We start from the raw sequence: 25,436 nt of genomic DNA, 5'->3' as shown, positions 1-25,436 counted from the left end.
CAGTGAAGAAAAGGCCCAGGGAAAAAGCCTTGAGTTCAAGCTCTAATACACACACACACAAACACACACACACAATCATTACTTGCATAAGAGTATTTTATTTTTACTGATGACATGTTAAAATTATAATTTTAAGGGGCCAGGAGTTTGGCCTAGGAGTAGAGTGCTTGTCTAGCATGCATGAAGCCCTGGGTTCTAATCCTTGGTTACCACACACAGAAAAAGCCAAATTGGTACTGTGGCTCAAGTGGTAGAGCATTAGCCTCAAGAAAGCTCAAGGACAGTGCCCAGGCCCTGAGTTCAGAAGACCCAGGTCTGGCAAAAAATAAAAATAATAATAACCTAAGTGAAATACTACTTTTAAGTTCATTTGTTACCTTTTTACTTTTTTGTTGAAATAGCAACTAGAAATTTTTAAATTTGAAATTATAGGTAAAAGTTGAATTTGTACCCCATATATTTTTAGATAGGAATGATCTAGGTTACCTTATCATTACATTTGTTTTAGAAATATTTTAATACTTGATTGAAAAACAAATGATTTTGTTTTCTTGGTATTTCATATGCCACATTCAGCATCATATTTTGATTCTTTTGTTATTTTCAATAGTATGATACTTTATACTCTTTCTTTTTGATATCAGTATGACTCCTAGGAACTCAAATAGGTTGCAGTAAAAACAATACTGGAGCCTCATGCATTTGTTCAAGTCAGATCATTATTCCAAATAATGGCTTTAAGTGCATACCTAGAACCTGTACTTCATGTCTTCAATTTCTTGTCATTTAGTTATAAAGATCTTTCAAGAAACTGCTCCATGGGTTCCCTTCTTCCATTATTTTTTTGAAAAAAGTAATGTAATCTTTTAGTAGTTTGTTGGAGGTCTCAAGAAAAGCCCTTTATATTAGCAAAACTAAAATGTATTTCCAGAAAGCAGGAATAAATTACAGAATTAGTTATGACTGATAGTCCTATGAAAGTTAATTTTTTTAAATAAATCGATGGGTCTGACAGTCTACAAGTGCCTTTAACTTCTGTTTTCTCTTTATTCTTGGGCCCAGGTTGTCAGCAGGTACCATGAGGAAACCTATGTAATTCATAGAGAGAAAAAAGTTGCACTGTTTGACTTAATAGTATGGTAGTCATGGAAGCATCAGTTATCTTCATCAAGCCAATTCAGATTTGATTATTATAGAACTGTGTGGAATACCAAACCAGTGGAGTAGACTCTGGAGCTAAATCAAGGGACTGTCATTTTTGTCAGATAATTGTGGCTGGATTAGAAGAGATGAAAGGGTTGCTCTGTGTAAATACTCTTTGCAGCAGAAAAAGAAAAGGTCCATCATGACCATTAAGATGCAGCTTGTTAGTTGATGAATTTCAAGCTATTTAACCTTAGCAATTATGTCCCCCCATGCCTGCACGTAACTACAGCAGTGCTTTGGGATCTTCCAAGAATTGATACTTAAGCATACTACTAATTTTCTATTAAGATGAAATATACCCTATTTATAGATAAATCTCTCAAAGGACAGTGCATAGAGTATATGCTTGGGTAAACATAAGAATACTACTGCTAGAACTTTCTGATACTTTATGTGGCAAATGTGTATACCTTAATGTTTTTGAAATTATGATATTCATTTATGTTTTCAATATGTTAAGGTTTTTTATTTTCCTCTGAAGGGCTTGATACTTTATATAATTAAGTTATTAAATAATGAATAAAGAAGTCATAACAGTAGATATATACTTAAAAAGACAAATCCAACATAACAATCCAAGGACATTTCTATATTGTTATAAATAATACTAGATGCCAGAAAGAGCAGTGTTACTGCTGCTTTTATGAAAGTGTTCATAGATCAATTGGAATTGGTCAGTTTGATGATAATAGTGATAATATTGCTGCTCCATGGTATATTTTGAGCATTGGTTAAACTCATAAATAAATCCAGGGGCATAGGAATTACGAACTCTCAAAGAATTATTGAAATAACTCATTCACTTTGGGAGAAGGACTCAGAGTGCCACCTAGTGGATATTTGTAGCATTTTGATCATCAAAAACCAAGGATGAGTTTTAGTCTTCCTCCAAAATGTTGCTTCCTGAACATCTTGTCTTGGCACTTAATGATACTTTGTGCTTCTGTTATGTCTCATGTAATTCTTCAGTTCTGTTATGATTTCACAAAATGAGATAAATTATATATGAAAGCGACCAAAGTCATAGAAGAAATAAATCTACTGACCCATAAGTCTGTTTGAACTACAATATAGGTTAGAATAAAATACCATGAGGGGCTGGGATTTTGACCTAGTTGTAGACTGCATGACCTGGGTTTGATTCCTTGGTGACCACATACATAAAAAAAGCCAGAAGTGGTGTTATGGCTCCAATGGTAGAGCTGTAGCCTTGAGAAAGCCCAGGGATAGTGTTCAGGCCCTGAGTTCAAGCCAGGACTGGCAAAATAAATAAATTATTAATTAAAATACATGAAAACAATTTCCATTTTAATAATAAGATCAATTAAGGAAGAACTTAAGCAATAAAAGCAAAATCCAAGTATACTACTTGTTAAACACCATTATTATATACATTCTTTTATGAAGGAAATAAATGCTGTTTATTTTAGTTAATAGATAATTTAAAGCATTTTATGCCTTTTAATGTATTGCTTTTTTTTCTTCAGAGAAATCCAAGGCCAGTGACATACCAATTCCGTCCCAACTTGGATTATTACAAAGCACGAGGAGCAGATCTTATGAATAAAAGCCGGTAATTCTTCTTTGATGGTCATTGTCAATCACAGGCATAGTCTCAGAGGTTATCAAGACAATTGTACACACTTTCTGAAAATTATTTTCCAGACTTTAGAATGTTGGTAGCTACTATGCATAATGAGTCTTTGTTTAGCAAATTATCCAAGGCTTTTGACAGCATAAAAATAAATGGTATATTTTGATGTCAGTGGTGAAATGACAAATGAAATCAATGTAAGAGTACTTGTTCTGTTTTGAAGTTAGGCACCTTCATTTTTCTACCCTAATAAACCTGAAGAGATTGTGCCTACTTGGTATAATCTCTTTCTAGATCCTTGCTGTTGATTGAAAAGAGGCAGTTCTGTAATATTTTTTAAAATTATTTCTGTAACAAAATTAAAACTGGGTTTCCCAACTGTCTTTAGAACTACACAATAAATTTATAAATGCATCTTGTGTGTGCATTTGTGATTGCATACACAGAAATTTTAAGGGTCACCGTAGGAATAAAAAACATTAAAATCCTACTTTTTAAAGAAATTAACATTGGCATAAAGGGGTGATGAACAGTTTTGTTCTTTCATAATACTATACTCAGATGTCTCAAGAGTTAACTTGTCTAACCAGAACCATTTCAAATTAGAACATAATTTCAAAGTTTTACTGGAAGACTTAAAATGTTAGTACTGATAAATGCTGCCAACTTGTCCGAATTTTCTTCCTTAAACATTCTGTCTGTGTGCTAGCATTCCTTCTCTACATTTCCCACAGCTCCAATATATGTTTGTATGTATGTGCATATGTGTGTGGGGGTCTGTATGTAGAAAAAAGCACGGCTGTTACTGGAGAGTAAATTCCTGACACATAGGTACAGTCTAGGAGGATCAGAAGTTTATAACAAACTAGCTAATTTTTAAACTTAAAATTTAGATGAATCCTATTATAATAATAAAATCAGTGTCATGTTATTACAAAATTACCCAGTCTTGATTGAAATGTTTCTCCCTTTTTTGACGAGCTCTATAATTTGAGACCAGTTCAATAGCCCATGAGACTTCTTTGAAGTTGTATTCTGTCCGTTCACTTCATCTAAGTCATTTCACAAATAAAGAGCTATTCCCTATCATCACTCATTAATGCAGTTCAAAAGATCTTTGAGTGCAAGATTGATTATATTAGACACTGGACATATCCAGTGAACCAATTATGTACACATTCCTACCCTCAAGAATCTTAAAGTTGGTTCACTTGTAGTTCTCTTTCCTTTGTCACATGTTTAGTTTGGGTATGTTTCGAAGTGTAAAGCATTTTAGTTTTGTTTTGTTGGTTTGGTTTGTTCTTGACTATGTATGATCTTTCTAGCTGTAGTCTCCTTCTCCTCCCCGCCCCATCCCTCATCTCTTATCTAGCTGTAGTCTCTGCCCCTCCCCCACCCCCATCTCTATCAGATTTATTTTTCATAAAACAGGCAGGGAAATGTCAGTGGATACAAGATCATGTTATGACACCTTCACTTAAACCCTTCCAAAGGCCTTCTTGAGGTATTCCTCCATGTTACTGATATAATCTAGTCTCCCCTTCTTTCCACACCTATGCCACAACCACACTGTCCCTGTTTCTTAGGCTCATTTAAGGACTTTGGACTTAACTGTTCCCTGCTGTGCTGCACTCCTCCCTTACCCTTCCTGATAAGAGCTCTGTCCCACCTCAACACAGGCCAGTCTTTACTGCCCTCCCAGCTTCCTACTTTTGCTCTCCTACTTTCTTCATGGTATTCATTGCCAACAGAAGTTACAACAGCACTGTTTCCCTCATGTTTCTCCAACTTTCCAACTAAAATTTAAGACCTGGGATCAGATATGTGGTGTTTCACGACTTCATGGCACCTAACAATGCCCATTATATAAATGATATTTAATATTCATTTTATATATCTTTACATTTTTTTTTTGCCAGTCCTGGGCTTGAGCTCAGGGCCTGAGCACTGTCCTTGGACTTTCTCAAGGATAGAGCTCTACTACTTGAGCCTCAGCACCACTTCCGGCTTTTTTCTACATGTGAGGAATCGAACCCAGGTCTTCATGCATGCTAGTCGAGCACTTTAACCACTAGGCCAAACTCCCGGCCCCATATCTTTACGTTTTTTTCGACATCTTTTCTTCTCTAAAGGTAATGGATTATGCCCTTTTGTGGTCTTATTTTATTCTATTTCAGGCTTGTTTTTCCCAGATTTTCTTCTGCAAAAAGGTTTGTTCTGGGCTGGGAATTTGGCCTAGTGATAGAGTGCGTGCATGCTAGCATGCACGAAGACCCGGGTTCAATTCCTTGGTACCACATACATAGAAAAAAAACTGGAAGTGGTGCTGTGGCTCAAGTGGTAGAGCATTAGCCTTGAGAAAAGTCCAAGAACAGTGCTCAGGCCCTGAGTTCAAGCCTCACGACTGGCAAAAAAAAAAAAGGTTTGTTTTGTTTTGTGTATTTCCTCATAAGCACATTGGAATTTACACAAAATGGCATTTGATGATTGGAAGCAAGGTGTTTTACCATCTCCTTTTCAATTTTAAACTAAATATAATTTGTGAAAATTTGTGAAATAGAAGTCAACCTGTCTATGTACAGAACTAACAAATAGAATTGGAAAAGGGCAAATCTTTAAAAAAATAAACTTACAACTTTACTACCCATCAAAATAAGTTTCAGAGTACACTCAAACAGGCTGTGCTGACTAAAAATTACTTGAAAAGTCTTTAACTTTAAAAGTAATGGAGAAAATTACAAAGTAAAGAGCAAAAATTGTTAGAGTTTACTATATAACAAATATTTGAAGTAGATCCAAGCAAACTTGAATCAAAAGACAAACAAATTTTAAGTTCTGTTTTCTCCTTTTCTTATCTCAAACATTCTTTTAATCCTTACTGAAAAGGTGATAAGAAAAGGGTTTACAGTTCCATAAGTACTGATTACATTTGTTTTTAAACCGTGTTATTCCATCCTTCATTCCTATTTTCAGTGACTATAAATGACAAAGCATAAATTCATGAAAGTATAAAAACCACAAGCACTTGAATAAGAAACATAGGATCTTGTCTCACTAGCCATTCCATCTCCTGCTATGCCTTATTGGATCCTCTTTTCCTTCTAAAGATTAAAATGCCAGTATACCCCCTTCCCTGTCTTTACTCACTGCTGCAGTATTAAGCCTATTTCATGGCTTTATATTCCATCAGTGGTTGAAGAGTACTTAATTGCTGTCTTCAATTTTGTCTCTTACCTGAACTCTCAACTTAAATATTGTACTACCTACTCATTCATGTTGGCTGTCTAATATGCAATCTCCAATTTAATACTGCACACCAAATTCTTTGGTTATTATTTTTAAATGGTTACACAAATTATTTCAGTTCAATATGCCAGTTTGTGACATAAATACATCGTGATCCATGTCTCCCTGGCTTTACATTCCAATCAGTGGTTATAGTCCTTACTTGATATCTTCAATTTCCTTTGAACTCTAGACTTAAATGTCCTCCTTCTTATTCATTCCTATTGGCTATCCAGTATACAATCTCAAATTTAATACTTTTCACACTGAGCTCTTTATTTTTTATTATTTTTCACTGGTTATAATAGTTTCAATTCCACATGTTAATTTATTAGTTCCATGTGTCTTAAACAGTGCTGCCCTGCCATCATTCTTACCTCCATCTATATCCTAAGCCCACCCATCCCCTCAGGTCAGAGGGACTCTTGGTTTTACCAATACACCAGTAAGCCTATTATTCTACCAGTATTTGTCTATCATAGTAAGCATCATTACCATTTTTTAACAGAATATATCAAGTCTACTAACAAATCCTATTCAAAACACACCCTAAAAACAAATTCCTTTCCTCTCTCTCTGTACTAATTCCAAATCATTGGTCATTTTTTAAATTCTCCCCTATATTATTGCATATATCAGTAGTTCATTCTTTTTCAGCTCGCAATAATAATCTGTTATATGCTAGTTTGTGTATCTGATTCCTTATTAACAAATGTTGGGTTATTCCTAATGGGAGGGGGAGGTACTCTGCATAGGTCTGAAGGTATTTTGTGAAGATACCTCTATGCTGTTTGTTGTTGCTGATAGGTTTTCTTCTTGGTTAAACATTTAGGAACTAAATTACTCTATTATTGGACAGATATACAATTAATTTTATAAGAAATGAAACTTTTACAGAGAAATTGCATCTTTTCAATTCACCTTAGGAACATAGGAGAGTTACGAGAGCTGCACATCCTTGCTAATAACTTTTGGTACCATCGATCTTTCTATTGTACCTATGTAGTTGATGTGAAATAGTATCTTATTATGGTTTATGCATTTTTGTAGTTATTAATGATGTTGAGCATTGTGTCACAGCAAATGGATGCTTTGTATCTCTTACATAGAGTGTTCAACATAGTTTGAAATGGGTTATCTTTTTCTTTTAGTGAAAGTGATAGAAAACTTTATTAAGAAAAGAAATACACTTTCAATAGATTGAATATGGCCCAAAATTAGGGTGAAAAAAAACTTGTCCTTTCCATGACTTACAGGAATTCTTCATGGAATCTGGATGGGACTCTTTGTTAGTAATATGTGCTATTCGTGTCTCTACCCATCTGCCTAATCATTTTCTTAATGGTGTTTTTCAATGAGTCTAATAATAATGTAATAATTTTGCAGTTCATATTGTCTTTTTTTTTACTGCTGTTTATTTCATGTATAAGTAATTTATTCCAGCCTTAGACTCTGTTGTAGGTTCTCAAGACTTGCTGGTCAGGTTCAGTGATTTACCATAACTCAGAGAAGCAGTTAAACTTACCATTATAGTCTACTACAGCAAAATGATATATACAGGGTATATACAGGACAAAAGAAGATACACAAGGGGCCGGGAGTTTGGCCTAGTGGTTAAAGTGCTTGCCTAGCATGCACAAAGACCTGGGTTCGATTCCTCGGTACCACATACATACAAAAAAAAAAAAAGCCAGAAGTGGTGCTGAGGCTCAAGTGGTAGAGCTCTAGCCTTGAAAAAGTCCAAGGGCAGTGCTCAGGCCCTGAGCTCAAGCCCAGGACTGGCAAAAAAAAAAAAAAAAAGATACACAAAAAAATAAATACAGGACACATGAGAAAACAACAACAAAAAGATGTTGATCTAAAAGAAATAAGTATTAACTTCCAGTTGTCCTGTCCTAGTGGAATGGTTAATCTTTTTCCAACAGTATGTGACTAATCCATGTTCCCCATCCTTTGATATCTCCCAGGATGTTTTTGGGGGTTCAGTCATGTAGGAACTGAATGCCTATGTAACTAACCCTAGTTACTCAGTCTCCATCCCCAGAGGTGGATGAGACCAGATGAACAAAAACAGGTATTTACCATAAATCTAGTCATTGCTATGTACTATGTGTTGTGGCCCAAAGGCTAGGTGTTCAGGGCACCCTCATCAAGCAAGAGGCTTCCAAGTTATCTTCCAGAATTTAATTAGATGTAAAGGTTCATACTTTACTATTTATTTAGATACCCAGCCACTGAGCACCATTTGTTTAAAAGTTCTTCCTTTTTCCTATTGAAACAAATTGAAATCTTGGTTGAAAATCAATTGTCCTTTATGTACCAGTTCATCTCTGAACTTACTTATCCTTTTCTTTTTAATAACAGCTCAATTATGTTGCTTTTTACAAAGTCTTGGGTATAACCACATAATCCAATTTTGTTCTTTCTCATTCTTTTTTATGTTTTAAGTCCTTTGCATTTTCAGATAAAGTTTTTAATCAACATGTTGATTTTAACAAAAAAAAAGTATGGGAAGCAGACTAGCGTAATGTTAGTCAATTATCTAATCCATGATCATGGACTATCTCATCATTTATCTATAGCTTCAATTTCTGAGCAGTATTTTTAGTTTTTAATGATGGTTAGGTCATATACTTTTTTAAATAAGAGAAAATATATTTTTCTATTTTTTACATTTAATCTTTTCCTACATTTTCAAAATGTGACTATTACCTTTTGTGGACTCACATATTTCTTTATATTTAGTAGGCTTCAATACTATTACTAGAAAAGCCCTATTACTACCTACATAATTGCATCTGCTTTTAACTCGGGGTGGGGGGGAGGTGAAAAGGGGAAAACTCTTAACATGTGAGTCTCTCTTGCATTCTGATGTGTTTTCCTAATGAGTCTGTTAGTGTGTGCTGATGGTGATTTACCATATTTCTCAGGTATATAAGAACAGAAAAAATATCAAGAAATTGGAGCTTAGGTATTTATTCTTATAGATATGCCCTAAGGAGTTTAATGATTTTGTACACTATGATTAGTATAATTGCTTATTATTTGTTACTTACTGTTAGTTTAATATTGTAAGTTAGTTGTGTTCAAACCCAATTAGGTAAGTTCCACAGGGTAGCTGATACCTACTCGTTAATTAGTGCCAACCTTTTCATTGATAATGAGCACTACTTTCATGTTTATCTCACTGAAAAAAATTTAACTTGCCACAACATATAAGAATTGCAGTCTTTATAATCGAGAAGAAATGTTTGTTGTGTCAGGTTGCAATTGACTTTTATCATTTGGTTTTAATAACAGCCCATATAATCTGGAGTTTCCTTGAGACATGAGTATGAGATCATTTTCCAAGTTAAGAAACCTCATATTATGTCAAACATTTGGAGCTTGATGTGGTGGCATAATCTTGTAATCTCAACAGGCTGAAATAGAAAAATCACAAAATTAAAGCCAGCCTAAGTTATGTAGTGAGAAAAAAATATGTCTCCTAAAAAAAATATGTCTTTCATTGTAGTAAATTTAGTAATCCAATTTCTCACCACCTTATGTATATAACTGTAACCCCTCTATACATCACCCTGATAAGAAAATGTTTTTTTAAAAAATACATCTAATTTCAAAGTTACAGAACTAAGAAAACTTTTTTTTTTTTTTTTTGCCAGCCCTGGGCTTGGGCTCAGGGCCTGAGCACTGTCCTTGGACTTTCTCAAGGCTAGAGCTCTACCACTTGAGCCTCAGCACCACTTCTGGCTTTTTTTTTTTCTATGTATGTGGTACCAAGGAATCGAACCCGGGTCTTCATGCATGCTAGGCAAGCACTTTAACCACTAGGCCAAACTCCAGGCCCTAAGAAAACTATTTTTAAAAGGACACTTTATAGAAAGTTCTCAATTTATGGATTTTAAGAATATTAATATGAGCATAGCTGCTGGATTCATCTCACACAATATCACAATATTAACCTAGAAGCTAGAATCAGCTTAAGTAGTATTATGTTACAACTCTGACAACTGTTTTAAATTTCCAAAATAGGAAATATATAAGTATGAACCCTAATTCACTGAGTAGACAGTAACAGATTAGTGCAAAGAGGATATTTTGTTGTTTCAAAACCAAAGTTGTATGATTTTTTTGGAGGGGGGAGTAATTTGCCAAGTATGAGTGCTTGTCTAGCATACATGAAGCCCTGGGTTCCATTCCTAGGTTCCACATACACAGAAAAAGCTACAAGTAGTGCTGTGGCTAGTGTAGAGCACTAGCCCTGAGAAAGCTCAGAGACAGAACCGAGGCCCTGAGTTCAAGCCCCAGGATGGTGAAAAAAGAAAACCTCAGGGCCTGCACACTTGCTAGGCAGGTGGTCTGCCGCTTGAGCCATAGCTATACTAAGCTACATCCAATTCTAAATTATTAGCGAGAATAGTTACATGAGGCAATTTATAGTCTTAATTTGTAGTTTTTAATCTTTTGGAAAAAAACAATATTTTCTCACTGCTATTCTCATTTCTGTATATTCAATAAAAGAGGTAATATATTTAAACAAATAAACCCTAGCCATATGAAATTTAAAATTTATTTAAATATATTTCTGTCAATAGTTAACACAAGAAGAAATGAAGAAAAATAATTTGTAATCATTTGTGAATGTAGTTTTAAATAGTTTTATTGGGAAGGAGAGAAAATGAAGAGTAAGGAGGTGAATAAATGCATGAATCAAGCATTCAACCTCAGAAAACAAGGAAAATAATAATAAAAATATAAATCAGAACAAAAAGTAATTTAAAATTTATTGAAAACTTATTATTGAATAAAATATAGACAAACATCTAACAGAGATCTATTATAGAAAGTAGAAATAAATCTAGATATGAAATACCATATTTAAACAGAAATATATAGATAGAAATAAATAGGATAAGGTCAAGATTTGAATACCAAGAGAGGAAAAGTTGTGAGGAGTTTTACAAGGGTGACACTGGGGTTTTTAAGCTTCAGAAAGGTTATAGAAGCTGAATGAAAACAGGCCCTAAGTCTGGCACTTCTGAAGTCCAAGAGACCCTAGAGGTTTTTCAAAGATCCTAGGAAAGAGTTTAGTCAAAATGCACACATTCTTTAGAATTTCAGAAATGGAACAATGAGAGCTCAACTATGAATTCATGTCAGAGTTGGGTTATTTGGGAAAAATTCTGTGGATCTTTAGAAAAGCCGGTTTCTACTGACTTTACCTGCTAAATTAAGTGGTGCTAAAAGTAATTTCTTGGCACAATTTTAGAATATATCTTATATGGTACTATTTTTAATAACAGTATGTCAAGAGTGATGAAAAACTTTGATTACACAGAAATATGCATTAGATTTGATCTTCAGTATCTTAACTCAGTTCTTACTATTAATTTTCATACAAACATTTCATTTCCATCTTTAATCACTGCTGCCTATCAGATTTGACAAGTGCATTTATTTCCACAGGACTTAGTAGCATGTCAGAGCCCGTTACCTATTGAAGGCAGCCTACTATATATTGTGAAGAATTCTGTTACTTATATTTTGCATCTAAATTAAATAACTTTAATATAGAATCTGTCATACCTAAAAAAATCAACAAGCAGAACTATGGACACTATGTTTTCCAATTTACAATTGTTTATGTACAGAATATATTGTCACCTTTAATAATTGTTTTGAAAAGAAAATAACTTTCTGGAAGCTCTGGGTAATAGATAAGGATGAAAATTGTTTGTTTTCTTTAATGTTCAAAAAGGAAGACAGTGCTCATCTCTTTTTAAGAGCTATTCAGATGAAAAATTGCGTGGCATGTGCTTGATCTATATGTTTTTCATGGTTATTAGTAATAAAGATGCATTAACTATAGTCTCTTGATAATACTTTAGCTGTTTCTTAGTACTGTTATCAACATAGAAATTGTACAACTGACAATATGGGAATTTGAATAGTACATTTTTGTTTATAAAAAGGGGGTAACAACATTATAACTTTTTCATATCAATGAGTTATGATTCTTGACTTGCAAACAAGAAAAACTGAAATGCAACCAATCATCAGTATCATGATAGCTTTTTTTTCTGTAGTCAGTCACAAGAAGTAGAAATACATGCAGGCTACTGAACAAAATGTAATGCCAGAGGTGAATGTCTGGTTAATCTAGAATTTGAGTTCTTTTCGTCCCATTCACTTTTTTTTTTCAGTCAGTGAACATATATTGAGAGCCAACCTTCTCTGTCACTAACCTATAGCATCTACAAACCGAGAATGCACTGCCTCATTAGTAATTAACTGAAAGTTAGGAACGACGTGGAGCATAGCACTGTATCTCCCTATCTCCACAGTTCATAATTTTGGAAATGAATCCTTTGAATATGAAACTTGGATATGAAAAGAATTATCTGAATTCTTTTCAGTTTATTGAGTTATGAGTAGATCTTTCTTTCATCAACTAAATATGAATTGTTCTTTCTCAAAGTAATGTAAGGCCTCCTGTACCCAGCTAATAACATTAGATAGTACCATTAGGGAAAACTAAAGTAGAAGTTATGTAATGTTCTTTCCTTTTTATGATATAGTAGTGGAACACTTCGGCTTTACACTGATACCTAGTAGTGCCAAGGATGTAACTTTCATGTAATAACTAGAATCACCATGTAAGTGCTGACAGATGGATCTCAGAGAGGGAAATGATAGTACAATTCAACAACTAAAGTAGTTATCTTTTTCATTTTTATAAATTTAAGTTTGGATTAGTGATTTGGGCAATGAAAATACAGATTTTTGTATTGCCATGGAATTGGAGTGGCTCCTGAAATTATTCGTAAGCACCATTGTCTTCAAGATAATAATCCTGCAAAATATCACCAAAGGAAGTCATTGTTCATTTAAAAAGTGTTGGGTGCTCTATATTTGCCAGATTGAGTTGCCAACAAACCATAGAAAGGGTGATGTGAAGCTGACAGCTACTTCATGGTAGAGTAAAACAAGAAAGGACTTTTTGAAATAAAGTCTTTGGTGGCCTAGAATGTTTTCAGGGTAGTAGCAAAGAAGCTACAAGCAGTTTAGTAGATCAAAAAACTGAGGAAGCAGAACTACTCCAGGTTTTGAAAAAAAAAAAATGTGGACAAAGTGTTTGGAGACAAGGCTCAGTTGGTAAAGATAGCACTAGCCAATGAGTGAAAGCAGCAGGTACTAATCCTGGTCTCAGAAAGGAAAGAAGGGAGGGAGGGAAAAATCTAAGGACAGTAATGAGGGTGGTAATTACATAGGAATGAAGGCTCAAAGAAACAACTAGAACAGACCCATACCCACTCACCATGTTTATATGGAATGGAAAACATCACCACAGGAATAGAGCTCAGTAGCAACAATTTCAAAGGATAAGCTGAGATGGAATTTCAACCTAGATGAGGAGACTGATCATGGCTAGGAGTAGGGACCTTTCTTCTACGGCGACAGTACAAAAGACTTAAGACTGTAAAGTAATGCAATTGCCTTTTATAACAATATTTTAAAGCACCTACAGTGTGCTTATGCAGTGATAGTATAGCAGAATTAACTAAAGAGACAGAAAACCCTTGCTATCATGAAACTGTAAAATACATATACCAGATAATGAAAAGTGCTCTAAAAAAATTAACCTAGGAAGCTAGGCAGGAGAATGTGGCGTGCAGCAATGAAGGATAAAGGTAAAGGACAGGTTTAGTGAATTGGGCATTTCATGTAGCCTTTAGGAACTAAACTGGTAAATCTAAAATCTGAAAATCTATGCCTAATTACTCATAGGAAATCTATTCTTAACCTCATTTCACAGGTGCTCCTCTTTTGTCATCAAGATTTATTAAGTCCTCTACTTCCCCTGTGTAAAAAGTAGATGTTTTAAAACATACTCATTTATGTGACTTCTTAATGTATGTTATGGCTTAGATATGAAATGTCCTACAAAAAAAAGCATTCACTTATTAAAAATGTGGTCCCTACTACATTGAGAGATGATTTTATTATAAGGGCTCTGACCTAATTAATGGGTCCATTCCTGTGGATTCTTAACATGATGGCATTATGGAGAGGTGGTAGGAAAAAAAGAAAGTGGGACCTAGTTAGAGGAAGCAGGTTACTAGGGACGTTTCTTAGGGTATATCTTGACCTGGCACTACTGTGTTGTCTCTTTGGGGTATTTGTCCTCAGAACCTAGCACAATTATAAATGAGTGAAAGAAGGAAGTAGTGAGTAAATATTAGCTTCTTTCCCTTCAGCCATATCTTTAAAATCTCATGATTATTCTGTGGTTACATTACTTTTTTCTTATTTCATACAACTGACCTTCTAAATGGCATTTCAAGGCATGGTAAGGTAAGTTTTCTTACCAGTTGAGTATGTCAAGTAGTATCATCCTCTCATTTTAAGCAATGTCTCACCATTTTGTGTGTGTTTTTCATTTTACAGCAGCAATGCCAAAGGTGCTCCTATTAATATAAATAAGGTCTCCAATAGCTTGATTAACTTTGGAAGAAAGTTGATTTCTCCAGCAATGGCTCCTGGCAGTTCTGGGGGTCCTGGCCCTGGGGGCAATAGTGGAAGCTCTTCCTGTGCTGTGAATCCCACCCGGACTTCCACAGAAGCAACAAAACATCACTTGCAGCAGCAGCAGCAGCGGCTCATGAAATCTGAAAGCATGCCCGTGCAGTTGAACAAAGGTAGGAAACAGCACTAAGAAATTTAAAGAACACAGACCATAGTCTAGGATTCTCTCTCAGCACTCTATGGAATCATCTTCCCAGAAATAGAAATTAATGAAAAGTTAACTGTTTTCCATCTTTTTTAAGTTGAAATTTCAGATACTACATTCTTCTTAAGAACATTCTCTGAATTAATCTGTTAGGATTTTTTTTAGCATTTGTATACTAAGATACCTGCATTTTTGTCCTGTGGCTGTTCATACTGTACAGTGGTGTGACAAGTCACAGCAGAACTTGAACTCGGTTGTGTTCACTGTGACTTCACATCCTGATGTGTCCGTGAGACTACTGCTACTTTTTTGAAATAGACAGCAGCTAGCCCATATCTCTGGTGAGGACTGACACTGCTTCTGGTGGCACTCTTGCCCTGCTCAGTGCCAAGAAGCCCTTTTCTGTGTCATGCCTTCTCAATGCTCCTCTGCCTCAAGTATCCCAGTAGAGACACTTTAGAGTCTTACTTAGATCCTTACCTTCTCATTTTCTACTTCAACATTCTGTGATAGAATTTATTTCCACATTTATTTTTAATGATGTCACGCTACTAACTATACTTTAAAAGCAAGAAATTGTAATGTAAGAGCTGGAAATATACAAAAGACACCATTCTAAGACCTCAGAGAGCACAGCAGTTTGGGGCCACTTAGTATCAGAGTAGATAACCTGCCCCAACCCTCATTCATGTCTTATAGGGATCGCTGTGTCACCTCAGTGTAGTTCTTAGTGTTGACAATAACTATAATTATAGTGCCAATAGGTTGACTTTTAAATTATGATCCATATATGCTGCTTATGAAGATTCCTCCCACAATTACTAAAAGTTTTACATATTTATATTTAAAACATTACATGGACAATATTGCCCAGTGATACAATTCAATGAGTACAGTGTGTGTATGCAGGCACCTATGTCTGTATTTCCATACTGCTTATGCCATGTTGTATTTCCTTCCTATTTTGCTATATTTGCTGTTTTTCTTAACTATATGAAAATTAGACATCATATAATTAGTATTTAAATTCTTATTAGTATATTCAGTATACCTTATATGAGCAAATCTCATTTAAAATTACTTTCTCCTTAATGTAGAGCTGTCACACATGATTTAAAGAATAGGAGACTTCAAATTATTAACATGTTGAAAATGTATTTTAATACCAGGAGGCATGCCCACTTCTAGAAACAAATGAATGTTATTTTGTATATTTCCTAATTGTACTGTTTTATTGTTCTAAACAAATATGATTTCAATATTGCTTTGATAACAAGCTTTAGTCAGTTGTAATTCTAACTGATGGCAGGCAAATGAGTGAGAGAATCTCTTAATGCTGTAGCTTAAATTTTCTGAGGAACCAAGCCAAATGACTACAGAAATATAAAGTTGTGTCTCTAAGGAGATGTCGAGTGTTAATACCACAGTAAGTGAGAAAGGAAGTGCACAGAGACCGAACAATTGATGAGAACTAAGTCCCCAGCTGCAAGGAGACAACAGAGCACTTAGGCATTTGGAACATGAGCACCACTGGGGCATTTTTAACTGGTCCCTGCCCTGAAAGAAATTGGCCTTGTTCTGTAAATCTTACATATTTCTATTCTGGTTCATTTTCTCATGTCAGCCCACCAGAAAAAAAAAAAACTTGTCTACCTTCATATTAAAGATAAATATTATTATTGACGCTCCTCCAGCCATGTAGGTTTAAATGAAATAAAGGGCAAAAGTATAGTTGACAGGTAGAAAAGAGTGTATGTTATTCTCTTCCTCTGTCTACCAGTTGATGAGGTCTAAATGACAGCCAAAGCTCACTATTTCCGCACCCTGAATAAAAAGGTTTACACTGATCCCTACAGTCTCCTAGCCCTAAATCCGTGGTTCTTCTAGTGAAAATACATTAATTTTCCAATGTAGATATTAGCCTCAGGGCCTCACATTCTTGCCTGGCTGGAGCGTTTACCTAGAATTAACGGAATGTTAAAGAGTCACACCGATTTGCCTAGATAACTTTGAACCAAGATCCCAAGATCTCAGCCTCTTAAGCAGCAAGGATTAAGCCATTGGCACCTGTTCCTTTTTATGTGTATATCATACTATATTTTGAACTAAAAACTTTGAGCTTACTTGCTGGGCAACTTGAGCCACTACACCACCAGCCCTACTTTCTCTTGATTGTTTTGGTGATAGTTTCTCAGATTTTTCTACCTCAACCACAGCTGAGATCTCAGCCATCTTAGTAACTAGGATTGCAGGCATTAGTCACCAGTATCAGCTCCACACTAACTTTTTTTTTTGTTTTGACCGTCCTATGCATTGAACTCAGTGCCTGAATGTTGTCCTTGGGCTTTCCTCAAGGCTAGCGCTCTACCACTTGAGCCACAGCACCACTTCTGGCTTTTTTTCCCTGTGAGTGTGGTACCAAGGAATCAAACCCAGGGCTTTGTGCATGCTAGGCAAGCACTCTACCACTAGGCCAAACTCCATGCCCTCCATACTAATTCTTGATAGTAGCATTTCCCATGAGTATTCCACCATGCCAACTCATAGAGATATCTGTGGGCCTGGCACCTAAGATCAGTGAACATGGTAACCTATCAGGGGCTCTTGAGTTCTAAGCATTTGTATGGTCTCTGTGCTTAGTACCTGAGAAAAGATCATGCAGTAGCCTCTTTAGTGTGCTGTTCTGGAAACTTTGCATCCTATTTGATAAAGTGTTTGAAAAAAAGAAACTGCTAGGGCTTTCATTGATTACTGATATTTGTATTTACAAGGCAGAAGTTGTGTTTGTGATCTGAGTTTGTTCATTTGTTATTTATAATGTATGGCACAGTTTACTTGTTGGAGTGGGACAGAGATGAAAGAAGAAGCAACACCAGTTTTTTTGGTGGCCTTTAAAGTGAGTTTTCAGTCAGTTACAGCAGTTCACAACTATAATCCCAACTACTCAGGAGATGGAGACCTAGTGGATTGTGCTTTGAAGGCAGCCTAGACAAAATGTTAACAAGACTTCATCTGAACAAACAAGCTGTGGCACATATGTAATCCCCGATATGTGGAAAGTATAGGCAATAGGACCATGGTCCTAGACTAGCCATCTAACACATGGCTCAAATGAAAGAGCACCTAACTAGCAAATGCAAGGCCCTACATTCAAATATCAGTGCAAAGAGGAGGGAGGGGGATGGGAAAGAGAGATTTTTTTTTTTTACTATGTACCAGTACATTAAGAGATGATCTAGAATTAGCAGAGAAAAAAGAACAACAGATATAGAACTGAAATTTTCCTTGGAAAAATATATATATACAGAGGTAGGCCCTTCATTTATCAGTGAATTTAAAGTTCAAAGATTTATTACAAAATTCATTTCTTCCAGAAAGTGTTGCTACTTCCCGTTGTACATTTTTAGTTGTAGGGGAATATAAATATACTATTAATTTATGGGGATGATACAATTAAAACTAAGCTGGCCATGCTGTAATTATAACAAGTAGCCAGAACAGTGAAGACATGTTTTAATTTAAAGCTGTGTGGTTTTTTTAACTATTGTAGGTATCATATGAAAGCTAATATTAATCATAAATTGTCAAACATGGAAAATAGTTTTTAAAACATTTGTTTCTCGTTATGCTCACCATAGCAGTGTCCTGTTGATAACATGTATCCAGAGGTTGTGATGTTGACAGTGGCTCCACTGGATGCTTAGTTCTGCCATCCAGGAGGGAAAATAATGACAGAGAAGGTCTTCCTTCACCTGTGCCCCTCAGATTCTTCTTAGGGTTTTTAAAGGTGCTTTCTATCCTTTCTGGGCGTTTAATGCCCTCTTTTTTCTTGTTTCTTTTATATTTCCTTTCTTATTCCAAGCTTTATTCTGTCTCAGCATTTTCTACAGGACCAATTGTAAACAAAGTCTTGCCTATAATAGGTATGTCTAGTTAAAGATATGCAGTGCACAGATTTACATGTTGATATTTAGCAGTACCTGTGGTAACTTTGGAAATCTTTTTATTATCTAATGTGAAATTAGAACTTCTTTACATGTTAGAAAGTTTTGTTAAAATTATATGACAGGAAGAAATGAATTTCAAAAATGCCTATTAATAAATGCTGTATTACTTACTTTGGGATAAAAAAACCTTCATTAAAAAAAATATATTCATACTGATACTTGTACCATCATGAAATATGCCTAGAAAAGTCATTTTATTGCTGAAGTTCTTGAAATTTAGTGAAACGGGAATTTTCTTGCTTTGTCTTTAAGAAAAACAAATACAGAAGCTTCTTAGGAAGCATTCTTTTAAATTATTTTCTTCAAAAAAAACCCTTTTTCTCAGCTTTTTATATTTCCTGTTGTATGGTATTTTACTAATTCTACATAAATATTACAATATTGAATATGAACAAAGATTAAAGTTTGGTAATTTCATTTTATTAAATCTAATTGTTTTCTCTTACAAAATCTAGGCGATGTAGTTACAGGAAGTGATGCTCAGGTTTCTGTTCCTGTCCAGACTCTAACTGACCTCCAAGGTACAGTTACCATAGCAGCATTCCTTCCCTTCCTTGAAACCCTTCCTTCCTCTTCTTCTTTCTCTTCTGTCTCCCTCCACACCCTTCCTAAGTATTTTCATTGTTCCTCCAAAAGTCCAGTCTTCCAGGGCCCATCTCCATTCATTCATACCATATATCATTCCACTGCCATTGTTTTGCCACTGAGGGGCACTGTTGTGCAAAACAAAAAACTCTCAAGTCATACCTCAGTGATGTTAATTTATATTAAGAATGCACAAGCTTCTTTCCTTGAAAAATACAATTCAACTTATATTTGTGGTTATGTTAACATTAAATATTTGTGGTTATGTTAACATTAAACTTTGTCAGTTAGCTGACAGAAAGTTGCTCTTTTTGTTGCAAAGGCACTCAGACATTTGAGTAATTCTGAGATCAAACAATTTACATGTTATGATTATCCATGTTTGACCTTAAAAATTAAAAAAAAATTTCAAAATCATTTTGTACATATAGCCTTCATACTATAAATTATCTTCATAAAATATGTTAATTTCCATTTATAGTAACTAGCAGTGGTTTACAATAGGAGAACCTTAATATATTCATGTGTTCAAAATGTAGAAGAAATGGTTTATAATGAAATACAAAAGGTAGTAATGTATTTTCAGTACTTCTATGAATCTTACAAATGCAGCAACCTTAATATTTAGATATTTTATTTTATTATAGCCTTTTAGATGAGATAGCCAAATAGAGGATGTCTCTGTTAGTCAAGGCCTCTGTTTAACTGAGTCTTCCATTCAAATCTAGAGTAAATGATACCAATGTAGTATTAAGATTCATATCATGATTTCCTTATAGTACTCACATAGTACAATTTTATAGTGGTATTAAGTACTGTATGTAATCTATTCCACATTAACAGACATTAGGTAGAATCATTTATTAATTAAGTATTAGTGAGTAGTAGCCCCTTGCTTCTCCCTTTGCCCCCCACTTCCCTCACTTTACCAACTCTCTTGGGCTTCTTTTGCTTTACATAAGCCAGTTAAGACTGTACAGTGGGGAACCAGCACTTTTTCTGTAGACCCTGTTCAGAATCCCCAAGGTTCTCACACTGACAGAGAATGTATGCACAGTTCTCAGAGAACTGTTCCAAATGAAGAGCTCTCAATCTGTAATGACTAACAATAATGAGACCGTGAGATGACACCTGCCCTGATTTAGAGGAGGTCACTCTTGTTTTCCAGAAGGGTGTCAAAAAGCAAGCAAAAGTAGATGTAAACCGAACTGCAACAAAACATTCCTTACCCATGCTGAACATTAAAAGTTGCTAAATATTAAAAGTTGACAGAGATGTCAAGCCTCTTATAGTCTCTTCTACAGTATTGCAGAAGATACTTACTATTGTTTAAGTATTCCCAAGTATCTATTTTGTAAGTCATAAAGTAAATCTGTAGAAATGGAATCAGCATGTCTAATAATTCTTAGATAAATTTCATTAAAGACTATATAATCAATGTTATCTTTTCATTGTGTAACACAGTAGTTTTAATTTTTTAAGGAAAAACTGATTATAAAGTGAGGTTCCCTGATTTAGATCAGTAAGTAATTTTTAGAAAAGTATTAGAAAGTTGTCTTATCATTCAGGATAGGTTGCAGCCTCAAAAACATGTCATATATGGCCGGAGCATGGCCTTAGTGGTAGAGTGCTTGCCTAGCACGCATGAAGCCCCGGAGTCAATTTCTCAGTACCACATACACAGAAAAATCTGGAAGTGGTGCTGTGGGTCAAGTGGTATAACGCTAGCCTTGAGAAAGCCCAAGGACAGTGCCCAGGCCTGGAGTTCAAACCCCAGGACTGAAAAAGGAAAAATGTCATATCAAAATTTGTTTTTGACAATTTACTCCTATGGATTTAAAATTAGTTTAGATTTCTTCTTTCTTTTTTGATCAGTCATGGGACTTGAATTCTGGGCCTAAGTGTTGTCACTGAGCTCTTCAACTCAAGGCTACTGCCCTAACCCTTGAGCCACAGCACCACTTCCAGCTTTTTGGTGGTTAGTTAGAGATAAGAGTGTCATGGGCTTTAGTGCCCCTGTTGGCTTTCAACCATGATTCTCAGATCTCAGCCTTCTGAATAGCTAGGATTACGGGCATGAGCCGTTAAAATTAGTTTAGATTTCTTAACATAAGTATCCTTAAGCATAGCACTAATGTCCCAGTGAAATGACAAATAAAAAATTGCTAGTACAAAGAGGCGGTCAAGTCAACAAAAACAGGAAGCAGAAAAGACAAGATGGTCGTTAGCACCTAGATGTGGGCCACTTTTCAGGCTACTGAAATTGTATTCCTTTCCTAATAAACTTTTCTTTTTAGTTGGCTGTAGGGCTTGAACTGTGGGCCTGGGCGCTATCCTGGAGCTCTTCAGCTCAAGGATACTACTCTACCATTTGAGCTACAGCTCCACTTTCAGTTTTCTGAATTATGTAATATCAAATATTATAATTTTAGTTGCTGTAGTGTATAGGCCAGGTGGCAATTTGACAAAGCTGAACATGAGGTCTGGAGTTGAGCATAGGTTTGAAATTAGCTGCATCACTGCCTTGTGTAACCCAAGGAACTTAATTAACCTTTTTTGTGAAAAGATTATTAAGGCAGGCATGCCTGTAATCCCAAATACTTGGGAGGTAATGATATGAAGGACAGAGATTTCAGAAAATATTCAAAGCAAAATTACATAATATTCAATAAGAAATAGGGGCATGGGGAGATAGTTAAACAAAGAGAACAACCTTGATACTCAGATCTCAGCCTCGGGAGGGGAAAAAGTAATAATATTGAATGCATATCTACTGAAACTATGAAAATTGAGGGGAAGGAGTTTGGCTGGGAGGGGAGCTGGGAGGGATGGGAGAGAATGATAAAAAGGGGTTATATTTGTTGAATCAGTTTGTACAAGTACTTAAAGATAAAATGTTTTTAAAAGACTTGATACACAAAATTGTTGAGAGCTTTTTCATTTTAGAACTAAATGAAGAAGTTATGAGAGTCCACATAATTATTTCTATAAGAGAGTAACAAAATTTAAGTGATTCTACTGGGAACTTGAGATTTAAACTATAATGCCAAATGTTGAGAGTTTTAGAGATTAGTAGAAAGTGATCATCAAAGGGTTAATAAACAATCCTCATAATAGATAATTTTTTAAAGACTGGTATAGAGAAATTAATCAGGCAAGCATCATGAAAAAAAGATCATTCCTAGAAAGCATACACAACTTCAAGAAGCAGGAGGGAAAGCGCTCAGATGGGCTCAAAAGAGGGCAACACACACACACACACACACACACACACACACACACACACACACACACACGGTTGCTTATACAATAATCACAAACTAGACATCAAACTTACTATTAAGACTGAGTGCCTGAATATTGGAGTTTTTCAGTCTATGGGACAGTTGTTTTGAACTAAAGATTCTTAATCAACCTAGCTTTCAAATGAAAACATGAAAAGAACATTTAAAGATCTATCCTCAGACCCACTTCCCTCCCCACTCATAAGTATCTATTTTATACACTCCTCCACCTCTTATAAATGTAAGGCTGATTTTCTAAAAAATTCTTAAAATAAGGTAGTTTTTAAAACAAGTATTTTAGAAGTCTGACAATTTCTAATAAAGATTAATCCTATTCCAAATACCAAAACCTGGTAAGACTGAGATAAAATGATGCGTGGAGGAAATACGATTATTAGAAAATAAAATTGGTAGAATTCAGAAAGATAGCCAGGCACTGTGGCTCATGCCTGTAATCTTAGCTATTCAGGAGGCTGAGATCTGAGGATCAAGGTTCAAAGCCAGCCCGGGCACTAAAGAATGTGAGACTCTAAAAAATGGGAAGTGGAGCTTAGGCTCAAAGTGTAGAGACGTTAGTCTTGAGCTGAAGAACTCAGGGACAATGCCCAGGCCCAGTTCAAGCACCATGACTCTCCCCTCCCCCCCCCCGAAAAAATAATTCAGGAAAATAGAAAAGGAAAACTAAAAGACATCCAAGAAAATATATGAGGATAAAAGAGATTTTCAACACAGATTATTGTCAAGACAGATTTATGTCAGTGAAACCAAAAGGGCATTCTTTAAAAATCAGTGGTCTACTTCCAACTACAGAATTATCGCTAAAGATGCAGAAGGAAAGGGTGGGGAGGGTTCTTAATTATATGAGACAACTGTTTACAATTTATCAAGTTGAAAACTGGAACCAAGTGCTCTTGTAACTGTAGCCTCTAAGGTTCATATTTGCTTTCTAGCTTCCAGAAAGCCCTTTTCTCTGGACCTGACTATCTACAAAGCCTGTCGTGCCAGATTAAGTCCTCTTATGTGTTAACTGTCTCCTTTGCTTCTCAATCACACCTCTTTGATACATTGTTCTGTATTCCTTTTCTACCTTAAGGATTCCTGATTAGACTGGTCAAATCCTAATAACCCTAACAAGGTCTTCTATGTCATGAGTATTAATCTTAATTCAGACCTGCGAAGTCTCTTGCCATTGATATAACATACATCCATAGACTCTTGAGCCTAAGGGCACAGAAATTATAAGGATAAGTGGTAGGGTTTCTGTTGCTGTTGTTTTTTTGGGGGTTGCCTTTTTTTTGAGGCTTGAACTCAGGTTCCTGAGTTTGGGGCTTAAAGCTAGTGCTTTACTACTTGTGCCACAGATCCACTCTTGGCTTTCTGCTGATTAAATGGAGCTGAGTCTCACACTTTCCTGCCTATGGTTGGCAGGTCTCAGCCTCCTGAATAGCTAGCATTATAGGTGTGAGCCACCAGCACCTGATCCAAGAAGTAGAAATCCTTAGGAATAAACAAAAAAGTACACCAGGAACCCCAAATTGTAACGATGCTTTTTAAAAGTTTCTACCCACCACTGAGAGACAAAGACTGATAAGAAGTTACAGGACTGCACCTAATCTTTGATAAGGGAGCCAAAAAAAAAAAAAAAAAAAACAAGAATGGAAGAAAGACAAGCCGCTTCAACCATCCCATTAAAAGATGGGCCAAAGACTTAAAGAGAGTCTTCTCTGAAGAAGAAATAAGAACCGTCTATAGACACATGAAGAAATGCTCTGGCTGTAAAAGAAATGCAATGGCCAAATCAAAACAACTTTTAGATTCAACCTCACTCCAGTTAGAATGACCGTGATCAAAAAATCTAGTAACAGATGCTGGTAGGGATGTGGCTCAGAAGGGATTGCTACTACACTGTTGGTGGGAGTGTAAACTCATTCAACCACTGTGGAAAACAGTATGGTGATTCCTCAAAAGACTAAACATAGAGCTCCCCTGTGACCCAGCAATTCCACTCCTTGGCATTTATCCAAATGTCCAGAAAAACAAGGTCACACTAAAGCCACTAGCTCAACAATGTTCACTGCAGCATTATTTACCATAGCAAAGATATGGGACCAACCCAGATGCCCCTTAGTAGATGATTGGATCATGAAGATGTGGTACTTAACGCACAATGGAATTCTATACTGCCATCAGGAAGAATGACATCACCCCATATGTAAGGAAATGGAAAAACTTGGAAAAAAAATCACATTAAGTGAAATAAGCCAGACCCAAAGGAACATAGGCTCATTTGTTTCTCTCATGTGTAATAATTAGTACACATCTAGGACTTTTCTAGCAGAAGATTACAATAGCTCAAAACCTAGGTACATAAGGTCATATAGGATGAAACTAAATGAAAGGATCTCTATGATATAGAAACAAGAGCTTTATCTTGTGTGATTGTTGTTATTTCTCTGCTCTTTTGTTGCCCTTTGGTTAATCTCATATTGTTACTGTATCTGACTTTGTTACCTAGAATATTGTATATCTGTTTATTTGTTTATTTGAGATAGGAAAGGGAAGGGGAAAAAACAAGATGATTGGGAGGCGGTGGGAGAAGAAATGGGGACAATAACATAAGAAGGAAGGAGTGTATTTGTGTGAGAAGTAATATACCTATCTGGTGAAGGTAACCGTAACCCTTCTCTATACATTATCCCGACAATAAAAAATAAAATAAAATTTTAAAAAGTTATAGGCCTGAG

General features: G+C 35.5%; 1 protein-coding gene across 12 annotated transcripts in view; it reads left to right on the top strand.

Moving 5' to 3' along the window:
- Tbc1d5 (TBC1 domain family member 5) overlaps window positions 1-25,436 on the top strand; it is a 429,644-nt gene that overhangs the window by 368,265 nt on the left and 35,943 nt on the right. For 10 of the 12 annotated variants that reach the window (XM_090321955.1, XM_090321903.1, XM_090321894.1 and 7 more), the window contains 3 exons: window positions 2,694-2,779; window positions 14,534-14,784; window positions 19,279-19,344. In XM_090321955.1, the coding sequence (XP_090178081.1) occupies window positions 2,694-2,779; window positions 14,534-14,784; window positions 19,279-19,344 (403 nt within the window). The remainder of the gene's footprint in view (window positions 1-2,693; window positions 2,780-14,533; window positions 14,785-19,278; window positions 19,345-25,436) is intronic. The other 2 variants (XM_090321925.1, XM_090321933.1) reach the window with 2 other exon arrangements.

The sequence above is a fragment of the Megascapheus bottae genome, chromosome 2, assembly GCF_031878675.1.
Source record: "Megascapheus bottae isolate mThoBot1 chromosome 2, mThoBot2.hap1, whole genome shotgun sequence".
In the NCBI taxonomy this organism is placed as follows: domain Eukaryota; kingdom Metazoa; phylum Chordata; class Mammalia; order Rodentia; family Geomyidae; genus Megascapheus; species Megascapheus bottae.
The sequence above is the reverse complement of the archived record's forward strand: the minus strand, read 5'-3'. Positions and strand labels throughout refer to the sequence as shown.